The following is a 21036-nucleotide window of genomic DNA, read 5'->3' as shown; positions in this document are numbered from 1 at the left end:
GCAGAAAAGGACACTGCATATTATGTCGTAGCTAAAGGTGTGCTGCAAAGGTTATTTCAATATCTACTTATTTATTATAAATTAAACAATATAGCAACAGCTTAGTTGTATTATTATTAGCATCGAATCATATTAATTGCTAGCATTATACAGATTAAAACAATTACTAACCGAATATAAACATTTCATATTAAATTCTTGACATTTTCAAGTTGTTATATATTTCCAATTACTGTGATCACCAGAGATCTTTACGCTTCTTCTCTTAGCCAAGAAATGTTTCAAAGGATCTATAATCTCCACGCACACATATTTCATTCACTAAGTCTAATAATCATTGTATTAGTAATTCATGTTAGTCCGTATCAGAAAATAAAATTCCAGTTATGCCTCTTATATTAAGCTCTCTTTTCCTAATCTGGCATTAATTTTTGAAGAACTTTTGACAGGCATGTGTAAGATTCTGCTAAAATTTACACAATATTCTACAAAAAATTCGAAAAATTTACTAGTATAGTTCTAGGAATTTTATTATACCATTTCAAAATAATTTTTAGATTCCCTTATATGTGAAATGATACTAAACACATTTTAATTGCCATGCCTCGGATAAATAAACAAGATTTTCAGGGCTAGAGATAGACATCGTTCAATTTACTTTTATAGTATCTCGCGAAGTGTTATTATAGATATATTTTCATGCTAGAGATAAGGGAAGGTAGGTAGACAATTTATTACAGCAATATATAGCTCATAAAAAAGATTAATTTGATTTTCGAAGAGAAACAAAGTCGCGTATATGGCGCATGTGTGATAAATAACGTAAAATATATAAAGCGTTTGGGAATTGAATTCGGGGCGAACTATCAGCATTAGACATTCGGTCCATCTGAATCTTAAAACAAAAAGAAATGCCTTAAGATGATATGTGTCTTTATGTTAAAACAAATCGGAGAACAGCGTTATCTAACATACACACTCAGTTACTTCATATTTCATCTTCGATAAATTTTTATGAATTGAGATTCATTAAAAGAGTTTTTTCTTCTAATTTCAGTTCAAATACATTTTAAAATTACCAGTTTATCAGGAATTTTACACCAAAAATGAGTTACAGAAAAAAAATCTTTGGGTAGAAAAATTATCATATTTATTATAAGAAATTCGGTAATACCTTAAATTAGTTTAAGTTTATGATATGTGTTCGTGAATACTTAAATACGCTGGGTTAAGATATAGTCTATTTGATTTCAATGCATCAGGGAAGATGTTTTAAGGTTAACAGAAAGAAAGTGTATCGCGCAATATCTTTAAATAAAAATTACTAGAACATTTAAAATGTTCATCATTAGTGATACTACATATAATTTTAAGATTGCAAGTTACTTCTTTATATGTTACATTTAAGAATTAGCACTACGTAAAAGCGATAATGTAATTTTTGAACTTTTTACATTTCTTGCTGAATATATTAATTTAACAACCTGCAATTAATATACATTCGTTACTCAACTTAACGTTTTTATTACAAGAGAACGTGTAATTATTTAATTGCAGTTGAAGAAGAAAGAAAATAGATTAAGAAAGAAATGGAAAAAAAAAGTAGCTTTTGTTCCAAACTTCTTTCATTATATTCTGTTTTTAAAGACATATTCTGTTTTTAAAAACACTGATTTTTCAAAGAAATGTTTAAGATTTTTTTTTAAATATAAAGAATATCAATGAAAAAAATCTTTATATAATTTTGTTTTTCGTATGCTAATCTGCCTATTCTGCATTACTTTGAATTTTTATCTTTGAAATATTGCGTATAGTGAAGCCCTCAGTGTATGGTGTGTTCGGACTGAACACACTGTATTGCTAGAGCCTGTCACGTGGGAGTGAGTCACAGAATCTGGTCTCGTGCTTCAAAAGCTGGGGAGGCTGATAGCGCAGATTTATTTATATTTATTTTTATTCTTTTCTGCTTTGGGTTTTGAAGACCTCGGTGCTTTGCTTTCAAGCTATTTGATTTTCAGCGAGAGCAGACCCTTTTTACTTCCTTGTACGAAGTAAAAAGGAAGTATTGTAATCACGAAAAGTTTCAGGCAGCATATTTCAACGAAAATAGCCATTTTGACCGCTATCGAATGCAATTTAACGATGTTTTTGCGTCATATCTGTACGTAAGGACAGAATAAAATACTCGTTTCCTCCAAAAAATTATAAAACTGCTTTAAAATGAATTCTGAAGAGAATTTTTCGTGGTGTCTGTACGAACGTATGTACGTACGTATCTCGCATAACTCAAAAACGAGTAGCCTCAGAACGTTGAAATTTTGTATATAGGACTGCTATAACATGTAGACGTGCACCTCGTATTTTGGTTGCAATCGATCGCACTAAACGTATATGAATATATTTATATATACTATATCCACTCTGTTACCCGGCTTAGTGATCTCAGTTTCTTTACTCTTATAGGTTTGTAAATTGTACATTTTTTGCTTTAAAAATTTAATGATGGAATTATGTTGTTCTTATTTTCCGGTTAATTATTTTTATGCCTTTAGTAAATCTATACGCAATATTTTTAGAATTATCAACAATTTAAAGTTGTTTAAGTGCCACTAAGCCTAATAATTTTTTTGATGGCGGCCATTGCTTGTTTACATTTGAAACACCAGGAGAGTGGATTTGTTGCCAATCTAGAGAAACTTAGCTTCGCAACAACAAAGATAACGCTTTCATTTATTATTAGGAATTAAATCATGCTTAATCCTTTCTGGAATTTTTTCGAGGAAATAAGTGTTTAAGATTTACTTCGTAATTTTTAATACAGCTATTTTGAGTTTTTATGTATTTTTGCCTTGTCGCGAAGTGAGAACTGGATTAATTGAATGAGAAATACTCAATCGACTGTGAAAAACTGTTTCTTTTTTGTTTTGTTTGTTTAATTTCTTTTATACATCGTTCTAGCTTTATTATAGTATTTGAATAGAACACGTGGCAACGATTAGATAATTCTTTAAATGATATAAATTTTGTGCATTCTGAGTTATAATATGAACGAAATATAATACTGTTAAGTGAACCTAGCGCCAGAATATCGCTATGGTAACCAAATAGACTGAATTTTAAAGAATGCATTTTTTCTGTTGTGGTTTATGCGCTGTCGGCGAAGTAGATTTAATTCAGTCCAATAAGTTTAAATGAAATGCTAGAAAAAATGCGTATAATTTAATATTCCGTACAAGGAAGTCATGTGGTGTACACATCAGATTTTTTTCTGTTGCTTTCATCGTGCATAGTTTGCTTTGTTTTGATTTCTGTAGACTTTTATTTGTATATATATTTAATAATTATTTTTTCTAGTCAATAATTAATTGTAAATATTATAGTATTTTAATTATTTTTCTTATAAATTTTAAAATTGTGTAAATGCTTTGGAGAGGCCTTAGCATTGCCGAAGCAATGAGAGTTTCCTTTTTTTCCCCGTTTTTTTGGGGGTAGAGGGGTGTAGAGTAGGAGGCCTCCCCTTGGTGCACCCTGGGTTATGCTAAATCTGCTACAGAGATCAGATTCTACTGTTTTAAAGCATAAAAAAGTATTTTATTGTAATACGTGCTTCACAGCAATGCTCACCTTCGCAGCTCGTGCGGCTCAGTGTGTTCGCTTCGGACACACCCCTTTGTAAAATTATACCTGCATACTCTCCTAGGCCTAAATAGACTGCCTACAAATTTTTTTGGTAAAATTACAACTTTAAAGAGTAGCGTGCCGGAAAGGGTTAATGAATTGTATGTTCAAGAGCTACTACTAAAAATATAAAAAATATTTAAAAAAATTTCAAAATACTACAGATGTCTGAAAAAGATATAATTATTTTCTTTTCTTTTTCAGATTGCTGCTTCTTGCCGTACAAAAATGTGTTATCTCTCGAAATGTGCAAACACACCGGAAGTTGTGTTCTTGGTCATTCAGGTCACCAGAACTACATCTGGAAAATATTTTTCCTGTCAGGATTCATCAAAGGTACCGTGGAGGTTATTCCGTATCCATCCCATTATAGAAAATTTGGCACCGAATTGTTGAAGAAATATATTCCATAACTATTATGCAAATAGAATGTGCATGGCATCAAGCTGTCTATCGCTTTAGTGTTAAGTTGACAAATGAGAAGTGACCTCACATAACGTTTGACTCAGCAAATTTTATGTTTCTTTATCAAATAATCATTATGCACATATTTCTATTGCAAGAAACTATTCCTTCTTTTTTACCTTTTAACGTACATATTCCTTAATACTCTATTCTATAATTATTCTTTTAAATGATTCTCATACCTATTTATGAGAATTTTATAATATTACGTTTACAATATTGTCTGCATTACTCTGAAATAAAACTGATAATACCTGACCATTTCTAGGAGTTTTTTCTTTGAATGAAACGTGTTATCAATATCATGAAATTCTTTACACATTTCAAAAATATAGTAAGACTATTACTTTACTTATGCACAAATGATGCTAGCGGAAAGTATAAAAGGGAATGATTTGGTACCTGGTGGCCGAATCACTTTAATAGGTTCTTCGGGCTCCAGTGGATCACTGATGCCTACTTCGTTTCTGGCCATGATTCGGATCATGTATTCTGCATCTTCTTGCAAATCTTTGATCTGCAACCTTTGTGTTTCGCCATTCACTTGTCCAACCTGTTAAAAGTTACAATTAGAATACTTTATGATAGAAACGCATATTTCCTACGAAGCATAAAAAGCACTTTTTTATCACAGTACATGGTAAAAAGCAATCATTCTTCACGAACAGATATGCACAAAATCCATTACTTACTTCCATCCACATTATCCTCCTGACGTTCTTGAGAGCCACATTATAACCCAAGATAGGAGATCCTCCATCTGATTCAGGTCGACCCCATGACAGTACAACAGAAGAAGGACCTGTAATGACCACTTCCAGCGGTCCCGTAGGAGGTGAAGGACGTTCTAAAATGAAGTGCAATTTATCAGCAATTATGACCGATTTGAAAAACTATAAATAATTTAATTTTTTAAGAAACATTACATGGTGATTAAAATAATATGTTCAATAAATAAAACAATGTATAAAATAAGACTACCAAGTCTATGAAAACGGAATCTAATCCATTTTTAGAAGATTAATGCAAAATATTACTTATATAACAAAGTTTATTTTCATGTAGTTACAAAATCTGTTTATGTTTTTATGATAACTGAGGAAATGAATATCACGATGAGAATTTAAATAACAAGTTATTTTTCTCAGACATAGGTGCGAGGCGTTCAAATAGTTGATTCGTTGTTAAATAAACGGCTGAAGATTGCAACATTTTAATACGATCGTACCCCATTCTGAAAAAAGAAATTGGAAAGTTTCTGAATTTCTGCAAAGTTTGTTCTGTATGGGTTAAATAAAAAATGTTGTGTTACATTCTGTCATGAATATTCTGATGGTGAAGCCGAAGATTTTATGAAAAGAATTGTTATTCGATGATTGGATTAAATGATGTGTTATACTGAAATATGAGACGTCTTTGAGAAAATGCCGAAAGGAAATATTCGAATTGTGTAGAAATAAATTATGGTCACACCATCATAATAACGCCCTAGCATGTGCAATGTTATAATGCTCCACCCCGTAGCAGAAAATTATGCTTTCTCTCTTCTTACTCATCTGACTTATTTCTTTTCGGGAGCTTTTAGTATATACATCATATAATAAAATACAGGAAATAAAATATTTGAATCAAAGTATTTATACATTACTTATACATCCGCAATTTTCAGTTTGGATTATTCTGATGAATCACTTTTAGTTTATCCGTGCAATATTATCGGCTGTGTAATTTTCAGTAGCGGATCAAGAACTTTGTTCAGATATTTTGCAATGATTATGTAATTAATCATCGGAAGTGAGTTTTCGAAGGAGAAAAATTATTCTAAATAAATAAATGTTTGGAAAGAAAGTTTTGTTAAAAAACTATGAAAATTACTTGCTTAGAATCAGTGCATTGGCTACTTAGCTTTCATTCTTCTGAGTAATGTGTACAATAAACGTGATTTACTATGTTAATCAGTTAATAATTAGAACTATATCACAATTTAAAGGAATAAAAATGTTATTTTTTCTCAGGATTAACGCTATAAAACCACTAGTTCAGAGTCATTATAGTGAGACTCTGAGTTCAGAGTGACTAGTTCAAGAGTCACTAAAACGCCATTATTGCCATTTATAATCCATATACTAGAATTTAAGAAATGCGTTTCACTTAAACATTATTTGAAGGTAAATATTGTTGTTTTCCCTATTTTTTCATTCTTTAGAATATAATAAAGTCTACTGGATTCGAAATTCAAATCTGAAACAAATGATTTTGCAGTGATGATTTTTTACGTTTTGTTTCTTTCGCCTACTTTTGTAGCTATCTCAAATAATTAACTATTTTAATGACACTACTATAAAATTACTAGAAAGGTTTCACTTAATTTAAGAAAAAAATACTAATGGCGAGTGACGAAATGAATGACGAAACAGAATAAATTATCCACCGAACTGCTTCAACCTACGCCAGTTATGCCTTCGAAAATCACGTTGGAAGGTATGAAATCTACTTACCAGCAGTTGAGGTAAGTTTTATAGCCTTTTCAGTTTCGAGTGGCGGACTAAGACCAGCTGGATTTTCGGCGAACACCCTAAAGAAGTATTCCTTTTTGTGAGTGAGGTTATGGACGGTATAACTTGTTATATGGGGGTCAAGAGTCTCAAGACGGTTCCAGGTTTTCTTCGTCGATTCGCGCTTTTCCACAATGTAGGCTGTCAATTCTGCACCGCCTGTGTTCGCTGGAGGCTTCCAACTGAGAGTTAGAGTTTTGTTGGTCATATTGGAAACAATCAAGGGACCACCGGGTGATGAAGGTGGAGCTGAAATACAAAAGTAAAAAGTTATTTATTGCAGTATCCGGTGGCAAACCAGCAAAACTACGTGTAATGGTTAAAAAGTAAACGAAATTGTGCTGTAATTGTTAAAGAAATAGTTCTTTCAATCTGATTCCTAACATGACGTATTTTAAAATTGCAGTGCTAAACGCAGTTGAAAATAAACTTGATTCGCTCTTAGATGACGCAACACCTTGATCTGCATACAAAAAACCCATTTGATCATTTTTTATTTGATAATTTTAATTAGGCTTGTCTGTGACACATTCCCTGTAAAAATGGATTGCATGGTTTGCATATTTCAGAGAATATCAATATTTTTAGGTATTTGAAGATAAATCTGGATATGGGCCTACAATAAATAGCGGGACAAGAACAGTTATATCGAAAGTACAGTTTTATACACTTTCTCAAAACCTGTAATTGAAACCTTTGTTACTTTCTTTAAATCTTAAAGTTTAAAAATACAAGCGAAAAATTGTAATGATACAGAAGAATTTCAAAATTTCTAATCAAAATAACTAAACCATAACCACCTGAATATTCGAAAAATATGGAACTTTTGGTTACCTTAAGTAATTAATTTGCATTTTATTTTACTTGATTTTATTTTTCGTCTAAATTCTTTAATAACTGTTGTGTAAATGAAAGAATTTTATTTCTTTTTCATTGTATTATATTTAAAATATTTACCTTTAAAAATAAATGATTATACGCAAAAAACATCAGAACTGAAATAAAAACTAAAAAACGTATAGTAAGTAATAGATTTGCAGTTATGCAACATGATATTTTTTTCAGTGGGACTACGATTGGTAGAAAGCCAACACATTTCTTTAATCCATTCTTAGAGTAAAGGCAACGTGTTATGATCAGAGTATTATTCATTATTTAAGTAAAGAACAATAGCACTATGTAATGTAATTGTTTTCCTATTAATATCATAGGCTACATATTTACCGAACACTATAGATCAAACGCTATGCGCACCTACATATTTATCTAAATTAAATTACTAGCTTCCTCACATGTATTATGTAGCATTATTTTTCTATTTTATGTGAAATCAACTAAAAAATTAGAAACACGCAAGTAAACAATAAGCTTAATTTTACAGGACTTAGAAAGAAAACTAAGCTATCTTGCTTACTGGTATTCAAAATGCCTGTAATCCAGATATATGAAATTTTGTTGCGCTGCGGATGGGATACATTGAGAAAATTAGTAGTAGATTCAAGGAAATTTATTAGTAGAGTGGAACGTAATTTTAAAAATCATTTTTTAAAAATGTTTACAGTTTATTCGCTTTCCGAGAAAAACATCTCAATTTCTGATAGAAAAATCCTGATTAACCTTCTAGGACAAGGGTTCCCAACGGAGTTAGTATTGACCCCCCTTAGGGTCGATGAAATTTTAAACAAGATCAAAGATAATAAAAGAGTGGATAGCAAAACATACACTGGCAGTTGTTCGGCAAAATAAAGATATCATTTGATTACCAAAAAAATATTAATAAAACTGAAAATTAATTGTTTATTGGCATAAAACTATATCATGTAGCTAAGTACAAATCACATAAAATAAATAGTTTAAGAGGGAACTACACTAAGATTATTTAATATATATTTCAAAAATCAATAATAAAATACATAAATTTGTTGTGCAAAAAGTGCAGCATAAAAAGGTTAAAAAAAATCTAAGTAACTTGCTTATATGGACACTTAATTGAAAAGAATTGTATTACTTTGCTAAGTTAATGCGACTGTCCGTTATTGAAAAGAATTGTATCGCTTCAGAAACTGTTATATACAAGACATTTTGCAAAATTTAAAAGATTTTTAATGTTAGCTTCCAAGACATTGAATATTTTAAAGTGCCAGCATGGCTTTCAGAGCCACTTAACTGTGATCTTGTTATTATGATGCAAGAAGAGTTGATTGCATTGAAGGAAGATGCTAAAGCAGACGACTTATTCAAAACACACGGGTACGCTAAGTTTTGGAATTTAAAACTCTTACGAGAGAAATGATCCGAAATATAATTTGTTTCCGAACTAATATTATTGACTTTCCGTATTTAATGGAAGCAGGTCTCAGTTAACTAAAACATTTACTATGGAAATCAGGAAAAATATTGAACCCTTTTGAAAAAAAAACTATTTAAGGATTAAGTTATGCAATTTTTTTCAAATATTTTTTTAAAAACGCACCAATACATAAAACGCAACCATCAAATTAATTAAAATCGAACTTTTGAGTATTTAGAATCTGATTTTTCTTTTTGAAAATCTGTCTTTTATTCGTAAAATTAAAAACAATAATAAGAAAAAAAAATAATAATTTGTTCATACTCTTAGTCTAACTGTTATTTTTAAGTCATTATATGCAATTATTTGTATCTTGATAAACCTGTATGCTGTATATTATTGTAAGGAAGTCGATGAAGAAAATCTTGGATTCTTTTAAAACGGATCGATGCAAGAAAAGGACTGGGTATCACTGACCTAGGTTCTCACGTTTTAGCCACAGAGCTCAGATTTCAGGCGCCCTCAAATCACCTTATAATCCCTCTTAATCCTATTTTTTCCTTCATAAAACAAGAAAAATAGACGTCCGAAAAAAAGAAAAGAAGAAAAGCTCAACATACTTCTTCAGATTATCTTGGGCTTTGCTAATAAAATACAATTATAATAACGATAAGTAATAAAAGAATATTTAACAAATTATGACTGTACTCGTACTTACATATTTTAAGGCCTGGCGTGATAGTTTCTTCAGGTGCAAAGTATGGACTCTGGCCAATTTCATTTCTACAGCAGACCCTAAAGTGATAAGCTGTGTCTTTCTTCAGGCCAGTGACTTCCATAGACAAGGACTTTCCGTCTGTTGTGGCAACCCTCTGCCAAGCCTTACGGGTCGCCTCTTTCTTTTCCACAAGGTACTCAATGACTGGACTGCCACCATCATTGTCAGGTGCCAGCCAGCTCAGAGTGAATGAGTTTTCTGTCATATTCGATGTTGTGAATGGTCCCTTCGGTGCATGAGGTTTATCTGAACAAACAGGGCAAATAAGTTTAAGCATATATATTAAACATAAATTCTGAAGTTTGTCTTTCCCATAAATAGTTTAATTAAATTTATAGAACTGACAGTGAAAGCTTAGTGGCAACTGCATAAACGTTTAGTTTCATTTCTTGCAGTAAAAAATATTTCACTACAAGAAGATAGGTTTTACTGGACATGCAATACAATAACTTCATAAATTAATATGGCAAATATATATTAAAACAGCAGTTGGAACACTTTAGCTTGTATTTAAAGACCATAAATATTCTAAAGCATTTACAAATTTTGGGTGAAATAGCACAAAAACATCGAAATTTGTTCGAAGTTATAAGTTACTGCATTTTCTGAGATGTATGAAGTATCTTATGTTAGGTATAAATGCAATTCAAGTTTCCTTATAATTTTCTGAGAATGGTTCTTTTGTACTTTTTGATAAGTGCTGAAACACTTAAAATTTTACAGTGTCTTTTGCAACATCAATACAAATTTTGGAAATGGCCACCACGATGACCATACAGATTACTGTGGATATTTCATTGTGACTTTGCGCCCTGCCTACACCAATTTTCGCGTCCAGCAGTTTTGGTTGACAACAAAATGATGATTGTGTTTCAACTTTTGTACTAGCAAAAACATCGAATTGTGTAAACGACTGCTGCCGCGGACACAAAAGAAATTGAAAGATGCCATTAATGAGCACGCTTGCAAATGTTCGGAAAATTTGTCTCAACAGTCAGAATTCTGAGATATACACAACAGTCAAAAAGGGGCTAAAAACCTGGAATTTGAGATATGTTTTATTCATAAAATATATAAAGAAATTTTATTCGAAAGCCTGCTTATAAAACAGCGTTCTACATTATATATATAATTTAAAGTAATTGCGGAAGTAAATTCTCGACCCCGATAAAAGGAAATTACCTTATATATAAATACTATGGGAGATAGTGAAATCTATACACACAATGTTAAAAAAGAGATTAAAATCCGCAATGATAGTATAAATTTCCAAGCGCATTACATTTTATACATACATGATAGCATACATTTTCAAATGCATTATTATCGCTACAGTATTATTTAATTCTTAATTAGAATTATATTACTATATTACTTACTATTAATTATATTACTATATTACACAAAACAGTACTATAATAAAATAGCAGTTTGAGGAAGTAATTCATTTAAAGTTGCATTCTGTCGTGCTTAAATTCAATTCGAATAATATTCTTCTTATCAAACACAATTTTTCACAGTTAGGCATAAACGACATTACTATGTTGTAATTGAGTCATGTTATTCTTAAAGATAATAAGGCACCCAATTATAAAAAAATCCAACTTTTTGGTGTTGTAAAAGCAATCAGTACATACCGAATAAGCTCTTCGGCGTCACACTGTCCGAAGTAAGAGGATCACTGCGGCCATATTCATTGGCAGCAATTACACGGAATGCATATTCTATACCTTCGCTTACGTCCCGAATTTCTTGCGTTAAGACGTCGGAATTCACAGTCGCAACCTGAAACAAACAAAAGCAGTTGAGAAACAACGCTATTAAATTGAATCATAATAGCAATAATTTTCTCGGTTTCAATGAATATTAGACAAAAACAACTGATTTAATACAAATAGTAAGTCTTCTTATTTATATATTTATTACACAGGTTTTAAGTTTACTTACAATATTTATTACGCATGTAACCTTTTGAATAACACTGATGTAAAATTAAAATTTCTATTATATTTGCCTTTGAAAGACGGACATCTTTTTTACCCCTCTCGGTATGAAATAAATGGCGGCTATCAGAAATGACAACGTTTTTCATTGTATGAAGAGTCCTCTGAAAGGTAGTTTTCGCTATTATTGACACAATAGCTCAAACCAAATTTTCTGTGTATAGGATCTGGAGGCAATGTGCGGTAGCTGAAGTTTTTGCAACAAAGGACAAAAAAGGAAAAACTGCCTCAACGCACTGATTGTCCCAGCATATATCATTATGTGATAAAATATTTAGAATAAAATATAAAATACATATTAGAAATTCTGAGAAAATTCGCAGGTGAAAACATTTTAACAGATGCATAACATCACCTAGGACCTCAAATTCTCTCATAATTCCTCATAACTCTGTTTTTCTCTCATAAAACCAAGGACAGTGAGCAATGAGACCCCTCAAAGAACGCTGTGCCTAGGGCTCCTAGTTTCAATCATTAATAGGATCCTGGTTGGAATTAATGAGACAAGACAGATAGCAACTTAAATATTGTTTGTGACACTCCATCATTAGTTTCATATGCAATAATTAATTATGAATAACATATGGTGAAAAAAGGTTTTTCTCTCTCCATATATAAATATATATATATATATATTATATACATGTTATAAATTGTAATAGCTTAATGCGTAGAAGAAACTGGTACTTTTTACATCTGGCAGTCGAAAAAGCTGAGTGTATAGGCATAAGGACAAATTTGACAAAACTGAATTCGCAGATTCATCAGATTTATTTTTATACACATCAAATCAATATTTCTATGGACAAGATATTTTTCGATCATAGTTAAATACAATAGTCTTTAAGTGCTCGGGTAAAAAACAGTACTACTTTATCGTAGGTAGGTAGGTGACGGAGGACGGGGACGCCTGATGTATAACATAAAATCGTTATCGTAGGTAAAAAACAAAGGAAGACTATTAGGAAATCAGCGCAGAGATTTTTGTAGGGCAGAAGAAGTTAAGAAAAGGATGACGTAATTGCTCGAGAAGCAGTATTTACACTAGGCAGGTGCATATGTATAGCTAAGCTGCGATTGGTTAATTTTAGGTTTTAGTTCTCTTTGCAGGCAGAGTTATGTAAGCGTCATATGGTTTTGGAAAGATCTTGAATTTGGGAGAAAAGCTGAACTTAGGAGGAGAACATAAGATTTAGAATAGTCAATTTTGAGGTTGCCAATTATTTCTTAGCGTAGCCATCGTGTTTTAGCATATACATATACGTATACCACAGCTTATCCCTTTTTTATATGGTTATAGGTAGAATAGTAACTGTAACTATATCATGAATCATATTTTTATTATTTCATAAACTTATTCTCGCTTAAAGCAAACATGTGTTATTTTTTTTCATATATTGATGTTAATAGTTTTGAAAAACTGATTAACACAGAACTGTTAATTGCGTCTGATTTGGCTTTTGACTATTTTATTATGTTAATATAGCAACAGAAAAAGTTTCGCATAGTTTTGAACATTGCTATTATTATTATTATTTGTGTGTGTGTGTGTGTGTGTGTGTGTGTGTGTGTGTGTGTGTGTGTGAAGTTTCAGCGAATGAAAAAGAAATTGTATTTGCACAATATTCTTTACATATTGTTATGCATTTCTGTCTTCGAAGAATATAGTGAGTCTAAAAAGATTTAAAATCGAATTTTTTCCACAAATCTCTGTGAAGCTGCCAATCAATAACTATTCTGAATGATCAGATATCTTAAATTGCTTCATTACAGTATCGCTCATTTACGAAAATGAAGTTGAAATGAATTTCTTTTTCATTTTACGTAGCCGACGTAAAATATTATGTAGTTGTTATATATTCAATGATTAAAGTGCGAGAAGCGGTGACGTTTTCTTTGCCAATATAGATCACCAAGCAGCGTTTTCAAACAAATGCATAATCATTATTAAACAAACCCTCCACTTTCAAGATTTTGGCACATGCAGAGTTAAGTTTGGTTCCCTAAATTAAAATTTTGCATCAAAAGATATCATTCTGAGAGCATTTCAAAAATTCCGAAAACCATAACCATGGAATGAAAGCGAGAGGGTGAAGAGATGATTTCTACGAAACTGTCTAGAAATTTTTTATGAATGTGCTAAGATAAGTACAACATCAGAAAAAAATAATTTATATTGATAAACAATGAATAAGGTGTTTTGTTAAGATCTTATAATATTTGGGATTCATTTCTTTGTGGTAGACGCATTATGCATTTTATAAAATCGGAAATTTAACTTTTCTTTCAATCAGTAATCCTTTCCCTCACGGTATTTTACCCTCAATTTGAAAAATAATGGTACAGTCGCAAAGTGGATGAAAATGCGAACAAAATGTATCAATTTATTAATCTGAAAGCACTTTCACATTAAGTGTTTTATCGTTTAATTAAAATTAAAAACTAATAACCAACAAAAGTTTACAGCCTGTTGTTTGTTTAATTGAATACTGCAAAGAATACGAGGGTTACCAGCCTAGAGTAAGGTATGTCTTTGTGGTGGACTTTTGTGGGAAAATATCTCATATCTAGAATCTGTTGTATTTTTTCTAAAGTGGAAATTAAATAAATAAAAAAAGAGCCTCTCACCTCGATCCAAACTTTTCTCCTGAGTTCACATTTTTCTATGATGTAAGAGTGTACCTCTGACGCTCCTATACTCGGAGGTTGCCATCCGATGGTTACAGAATTCTTGTCGATTTTGTGGAATGCAATGGGGCCTTCTGGAGGAAGCGGTTTGTCTGAAATAAAAGCAGTTGAACGATTATTCTCTCCTTAATTATCCATATATGATGTCCTTTAATTAGACTGTTAGCATTTCCTTGAAAGGATTAGTATAATGTTTATATATATAAAATACCATAAAATGATCGTTATGATATGTTGATTCTCATCCAATTAAGAAATAAATGTAAAAAAAAGATGTTATATGTAAAACTCAACCTGGTAATTAATACACTTTCCATAAGGTTCCTTGTTGATATCAAGTCTCCAACGTCTAACTGCTGTTCGACCAGCATTAGCTTCGTTTGGCTCTAGCAAAGATTATTTTATACCTATTATGTATATAGTATATAAGCACTATAGAATTAATAAATACGTATACAGACTTGAAAGAAATACGGGAAAGTGAAATGTTTTACCAGAGTTTTAAAGAAAATTTACAATGTTTATCGTAAAAGACTCAAATTTTGGATCTCGTTTAATCCAATATCGGTTAATTATAACTTACGGTTTATACTTTGATTTCTTACAAAATAATAACAACCTTTTTTGTGTGTGTGTTCCTGAAAGTTCATTGTAAAATATTTTAGAGCATCTTTTGCAGCAAAAGAGTAATGCTCATTCCTAATCTATTTCAGCAGGATAAAAATGTTTTACAAATTACAGCTCCAAATTTTACTGTTACGTAGTATTTCCGTTGACGGGCGCAATTATAATAGAATATATAGCGTTATATTTTCTACTATAATAGCGCCAGTTACATCAGTTAAAATCACTCACGATTTAGTTTATTATAGAATAACATCAGAAATAGAAATTATTTTATGATGATTACATAACTTAGCAATATCACTACAGACATCACTAATTAAAGAAAGATTCTCTATGATTGGACAGCAAAAGAATTATGTTTTACTTCATGCCTTTTAAAATTCGTAAGCAGGAAAAAATGTTGGCGTTAACAGTTACAGCTTATCATTAATTTTAATCTCAGCAGAGGAAAACAACAAGATTCATTACCAAGCACAAAGAGACGGAAATCGTGCTTGACCGTTCCTGCAGGATTGGTGAGCTGGAGTGTATATGTTCCGCTGTCTGTATTCTCTACGCTGCGAATAGTAATGGTAGTAGAGTTCTCACGTACTTGTACCAATGTATGCTTCGTAGATTCAAGTACCTTACCATTCTTGAACCACACTAGTTCTGGAGATGGATAGCCGAAGACTTTGATATCCAGAACATACTCACTGAAAGACTTTAAGCGGACATTCTTCATACTTTCATCATACTGGACAGTGGGTGGTTCTAAAACAAATAATAATAATTTTAATTTCATGTCATGAAAGTAATAAAAATATTTAGTCATTGGATCAAAAAAGGCAAAAAGAGAATTTTAAGTAAAAAGCAAAAAAATTATTTCATCGGTTACCAAAATTTCGAAGAAATAAACATAAAAATCATTTCCCTTAATTTTGGAGCTTTTCTGTCACACTCTTTGGAAATGCAACACAGTGTCAGAAAAAAAGCCACTTAATCACTATTTAAAAAAATAGCATTGCATATCAGTCGCAACTCACTTGTCAAAATATCAGTAAGTATGAAGCAATACTAAAACAACTTAGCCTTGTAGAACTTCAAGTTTGCTTAATGCCTTGACTGCTATGTGCATGACCGATGATTCACAGCGGCCTTACTTTTCGCAAACGTATGCATTCGTAAGTTTTATATTGTTTGAAGCCGTGTGAGTCACCGGTTCTTTACAAACACACAGATTAATATGGCTAAAATTATTTCTACAGCATCAGAAAGTTGCTCCATATTCTTGGTTTTCGGCTTCTGGAAGCTTTTTTACTATTAATAGTTATATGTTGTTATTGTCTTGTTCATGTAATTCATGGAAGAATGGTTGCCACAGCCTCAAGGAGGTTGGACTCCTACTTTCACCCCAAGTTTGAGGAAAATCACCCTGCGGGGGTGGGGAAGGTCCGATGTTCTCCAAACCCTCTCTCCTGGCACCACGAGAGGACTTTCGGCTCGCTATATCTATTGAGTGCCCCCCTGCCGCAATGCACTATACATTTACAAACATGCTTACCTTCTCCAGGATTCGATCCTGGGCCCTTCGGTACCGCAGTAGGCTCACCTAACCCCTCCTCGCTGCGATAGCTGGAATTCGTTCTCGCAGCCCTATCGTCAGCAGCATTAGAGACATTCTAACCCACAAGCCAGCTTCGGAAAGACACTCACTCATCTGGGTGCCCGCTCATACGGGAATAGAAGGAAATGAGAGAGCAGATGTTGTTGCAAAGTATGCAGCGGATTCATCCACTTTGCGAGAAGTCCCGACCCTTAGGCCAGTCTCGGACCTAAAGAGTCGGACATTCCATAATAATATGGCTAGAACGTTGGGATCAAGCCTCCACAGGGAGACGTGTTTACAATCTCATTCCCAAGGTCAAGACAACAATCCAAACTAATAGCAATTACATGACGTATTTCCTCACTGGTCATGGGCCCTTCCCTTCATACCTATACCTCTGCCGCTTTGGCTTGAGAGAGAATGGTAACTGTGAATGTGGGGAGAAGGGTCATCCAGATCATTTTGTGTTCTCCTGCCCACACACAGCACTTAAAAGCCTCAAGCAACCAGGAGCCTAAATTGGTTCCAGAATCTACAAAGTAACAGAAAACAATAATTGACTACTGTACTAGCAATTACTCTTTTGACGCTGTAAGACAGTAGACATAAAAGTCCATATAAGCTAGTTCAATATGCCAGCTATATAAGCTAGTTCAAGCAGAGTATGTGATATGTATGTTCAATATGTAATTTTGTATTTATGCTGTGCCAGGTTCTCATATATAAAGTTCATACTGTATCTGAATGCTGTAATGTATCTGTACATGTTTATATCTTTTATTTATGGTACCTAATTTATACTAGGGATCACGCGTACCTCATTGGCATGCTTCTGATAAACTAACTATCATGATAACGTATATGTTACAGATGTATATATCAATATGAGTGAGAGTATGCATACTTTTATTTGTTTCGGAATATATATGCATGTAAGTGTGTATATATCTGCATCTGAGTTGGTATTTATATGTATACACAAATATTTTGATTGTACTCTTCTTCAAGTGCCTTGTATGCACATGTATATATTTCTTTGTACAATGTTGTACTCTTCTTCAAGTGCCTTGTATTCACATGTATATTTCTTTTTTGCATTTTATAAAGGTCGTCTGCTCAGCCGGGGTTGCCCAGGGCTGCGGCCTGGTAGCTAGTGGTTGACTCCCGCCGAGTTGGTAACCAATTCTGCATGAATATATCTATACCTGGGTCGGAAGCCAACTCAGTGCTTTACCTCCCCTAACCACTATCCACTACAGCGTCTGGGCGGCATTAATTTGTTATAGGATTTTAATATACGGTTCGCTGTAGTAACTTCTAAATGATTATTATTTATATGGAAGTAATACAACGAAGTTGTGATTAAAGAAGATTTTTTTTTAATTTCTGGCCGAAGTTAATTACAGTCTCAACACTTGCTATCCATCATTAGCCAGAGTGAAAACACTTAGCGCAAACACACAGGAGAAACACCTAACCAAAAACATTTAAAAAGGAAGTAGAAACATCAGAAGGTTAACTGTAAACAAATAAACATATCTATAACAAAAGTCAGTCTGTAAGGTGTGCATCTGTTTTCTAGCCTTCCAATATCTATCGTAAATATTTCCTGAGACAACTGGGCATCTTCTGAGATGTTCAACGTCCATCACGTGGTCATTGCTCCATAAGATACAGTTTAGGGTGGACAGTATTCCGAATCTGTGCAGGTAACCAGCAAAGCATTCATTGCCTGAAGGCAGTAACATCATGCCGTTTTGGAAAATCAGGAATGCCTTCAAAAGCCTCTTTCCAAGTTTTATTAGAAATAAGTTCAGATAATTTTGTCTGGTAGTTATTCAAAATATTTTTTATTATTCTTTTTATTAACAAGTATGGATCCCTTTTTGTGTGGATTACAGAATACCTGTGCCTTTCTTTGCAAGACAATCAGCCATCTTATTTCCATATAATATATCACAATGTGTAGGTATCCATTGCAGTACAATATTCTTTTTCAAGGTTAGCAGTAAATCAAATTCTTTTTACAGCTATTAAGTCTCTGAAAGTCTGAATAATCCAGAGATAAAACTGCTTGAAAGTGTACAGTTTGTACGAGACTAGTGACACATTTTAAGATGTTTATATAGTTACTAAGTTATTTATTTTTGGTTATATATGCTGTTTTGCTATATTTTTTGTAACATGCTATTTGTCTAATTTTATTAACTTTTACGATCAAGGCAATGAACTCATGTGTTGCTTTCCTATGCATTAAATTGTAATCTATTTATTATTTACCTATTTATTATTATTTATCTTTTTATTTATTAAATATTCTCAAAAGTATACTCAGACTAAGTACTGAACTGATTTTGGGGATAATTGGAACAAGAAAATGTCTCAACAGAATATTTTACTTGCCTTTGCTATGACACTTAACGTGTTAATGCTTGATCAAGCACTTGCATGAATAATTGATGGACAGTCCATAATTGCAAAGATATCCCAGGATTAATATAGCGCTTGCAATCATAAGAAGAGCGAAAGCTTACATAGTTCGATGATATCACGTATTAATTTCTGAGTAGTTAGAAAACTGGCTTTCAAGTTTATAAATTACAAACAAAATAAATTATTTTTTCTTTAAAAGTCCATATGCTCCAAAAATTTTTCTCTGTCTCTCTTTTTGGTGTGTGAACGTAATGCATATTGTAAGTGAAGAAAATGAATACGTACCTTGGATTTTAAGCTCACTACTAGTTTCCACCGCACCCAAATGGTTTGTGGCTTTGCATGTGTAAGTACCAGCCGACTTCTCTGTAGTTTCTGCTATTTTTAAGGTAGCCAATTGATTTTCGTACTTTGTTGTTATATTTTTAAGTATGATAAGTTCTTTACCATTCTTCAGCCTTAAAGGAAAAGAAATATGTTTTGAAACAAATTCATAACATCCTGTTAACATGCAACATCTATTAACAATATTTTAATTATAAATGAAATCTTAATTGCACAAAGGACGTTCATTAAGTTTTAATCTTAAATATTAAACCATCAGGTACGATTGAGACGTTTGCGTGAATATTCTATCATTGTTCTCTATTAGAGCACCGGTCACGCAACTATCTGAATTCTTTAATTTTGTAACACTTTATGTAAGACAAAGAATATCTAAGAGAAAAGATATCGAACATTACGCTGTTTTAAAACTTTTCATAAGGGCAAATGATGTTTTAGGGCTAATATCCATTAAAGGAAAAAATATTTACGAAATAAACTTTTTCTTCATATGGCGACCGTTCAGAGGTGGATTAACTTGTTTAAATTGTTGAATATTCTATGGAAGATGACATTAAAAGTCAAAGATATGAATACAGTCATATGACTGCAGCAAAACTAAGGATTAGTATAAAGTCTTCTCCATAAAATTTCTGCCAAGCTGAATGCCAGAGAAAAGGGTTTTATGAACATTTTGTGACCTGGATAAGATTTTGAATCTACCAAAGCACTTGTAAGGATACCTAATTAAAATGATAAAGCGGTGAAGGAAGGTTATTTTGAACGACGTGACAAAACTATCTCTACAGAAATCAGAGAAAAGTTTTAAGATATAAACTAAATATACTGTTATTCATGACACAGAGGTAGAAAAATAATTGGCAGAAGTTCTTTAAAAAACATTTTCAGGCTTTGAACTTATTGAACACTTATCATACATCATTCATAATTGCTGGACTTGATTTTCAACCTTAATGGATATCCATATTTTACTTTGTAAGAAGAAATTTCGAGAAACAATATCAAATGTTATTTACCATTTGATGGTAGGTGGTGGTTGCCCACTGATTCTGCAGCTCATCTGTGCCGGTTTCTTCAGGCCACAAGTAGTAGGTTGCAAATGCTCTATAATTGCAGGTGGCTCTCCAGCTAATTAAAAATAAATTATTAAGCAACTACACCCTTACAAAAATATATTATAAATCATAGAATACGATGGAATGTTACTTTATTTTACACTTAACAACAAGTTTAACGATATTGCCACATTCTAGTTTTTAATTCGCTTAAACAAATTTATTTCGACTTTTACCAAGAGAGCTAACTAACTGCAAGCTATCAGGAGAATATTAGCATTCTAATAAATTTTACATATTTGCTGCTCAGCATCCAAGTTGTTCATTTGAAGTAATGAGAAATAGTTCAAATGATCTGAATAATTATACAAAAACACTTAATTTTCATCTGAAAATCGATATTTTGAGTTCTAATTAACATTTTAAATACTTTCAATATTAATATTTTCATTTAAATTTTATCTAAACTACATTTTCATGTATAGTTAAGTAGATTCACCTCATGCTAGAGTACGAAATACGATGATAATT

General features: G+C 32.2%; 1 protein-coding gene across 1 annotated transcript in view; it reads right to left on the bottom strand.

The window, feature by feature from the left end:
• LOC118183992 (uncharacterized) overlaps positions 1 to 21036 on the bottom strand; it is a 543427-nt gene that overhangs the window by 1633 nt on the left and 520758 nt on the right. The window contains exons 159-167 of the mRNA XM_085809921.1: positions 20467 to 20578; positions 19391 to 19563; positions 15553 to 15837; positions 14398 to 14549; positions 11404 to 11551; positions 9707 to 10012; positions 6642 to 6947; positions 4836 to 4990; positions 4546 to 4696 (exon numbers count right to left, since the gene is read on the bottom strand). Of these exons, the coding sequence (XP_085666047.1) occupies positions 4546 to 4696; positions 4836 to 4990; positions 6642 to 6947; positions 9707 to 10012; positions 11404 to 11551; positions 14398 to 14549; positions 15553 to 15837; positions 19391 to 19563; positions 20467 to 20578 (1788 nt within the window). The remainder of the gene's footprint in view (positions 1 to 4545; positions 4697 to 4835; positions 4991 to 6641; positions 6948 to 9706; positions 10013 to 11403; positions 11552 to 14397; positions 14550 to 15552; positions 15838 to 19390; positions 19564 to 20466; positions 20579 to 21036) is intronic.

The sequence above is a fragment of the Stegodyphus dumicola genome, chromosome 2, assembly GCF_044657685.1.
Source record: "Stegodyphus dumicola isolate Sdum_Otavi_A_Nest chromosome 2, ASM4465768v1".
Taxonomy (NCBI): domain Eukaryota; kingdom Metazoa; phylum Arthropoda; class Arachnida; order Araneae; family Eresidae; genus Stegodyphus; species Stegodyphus dumicola.
Note: the sequence above shows the minus strand (reverse complement) of the source record. Positions and strands in the feature narration are given on the sequence as shown.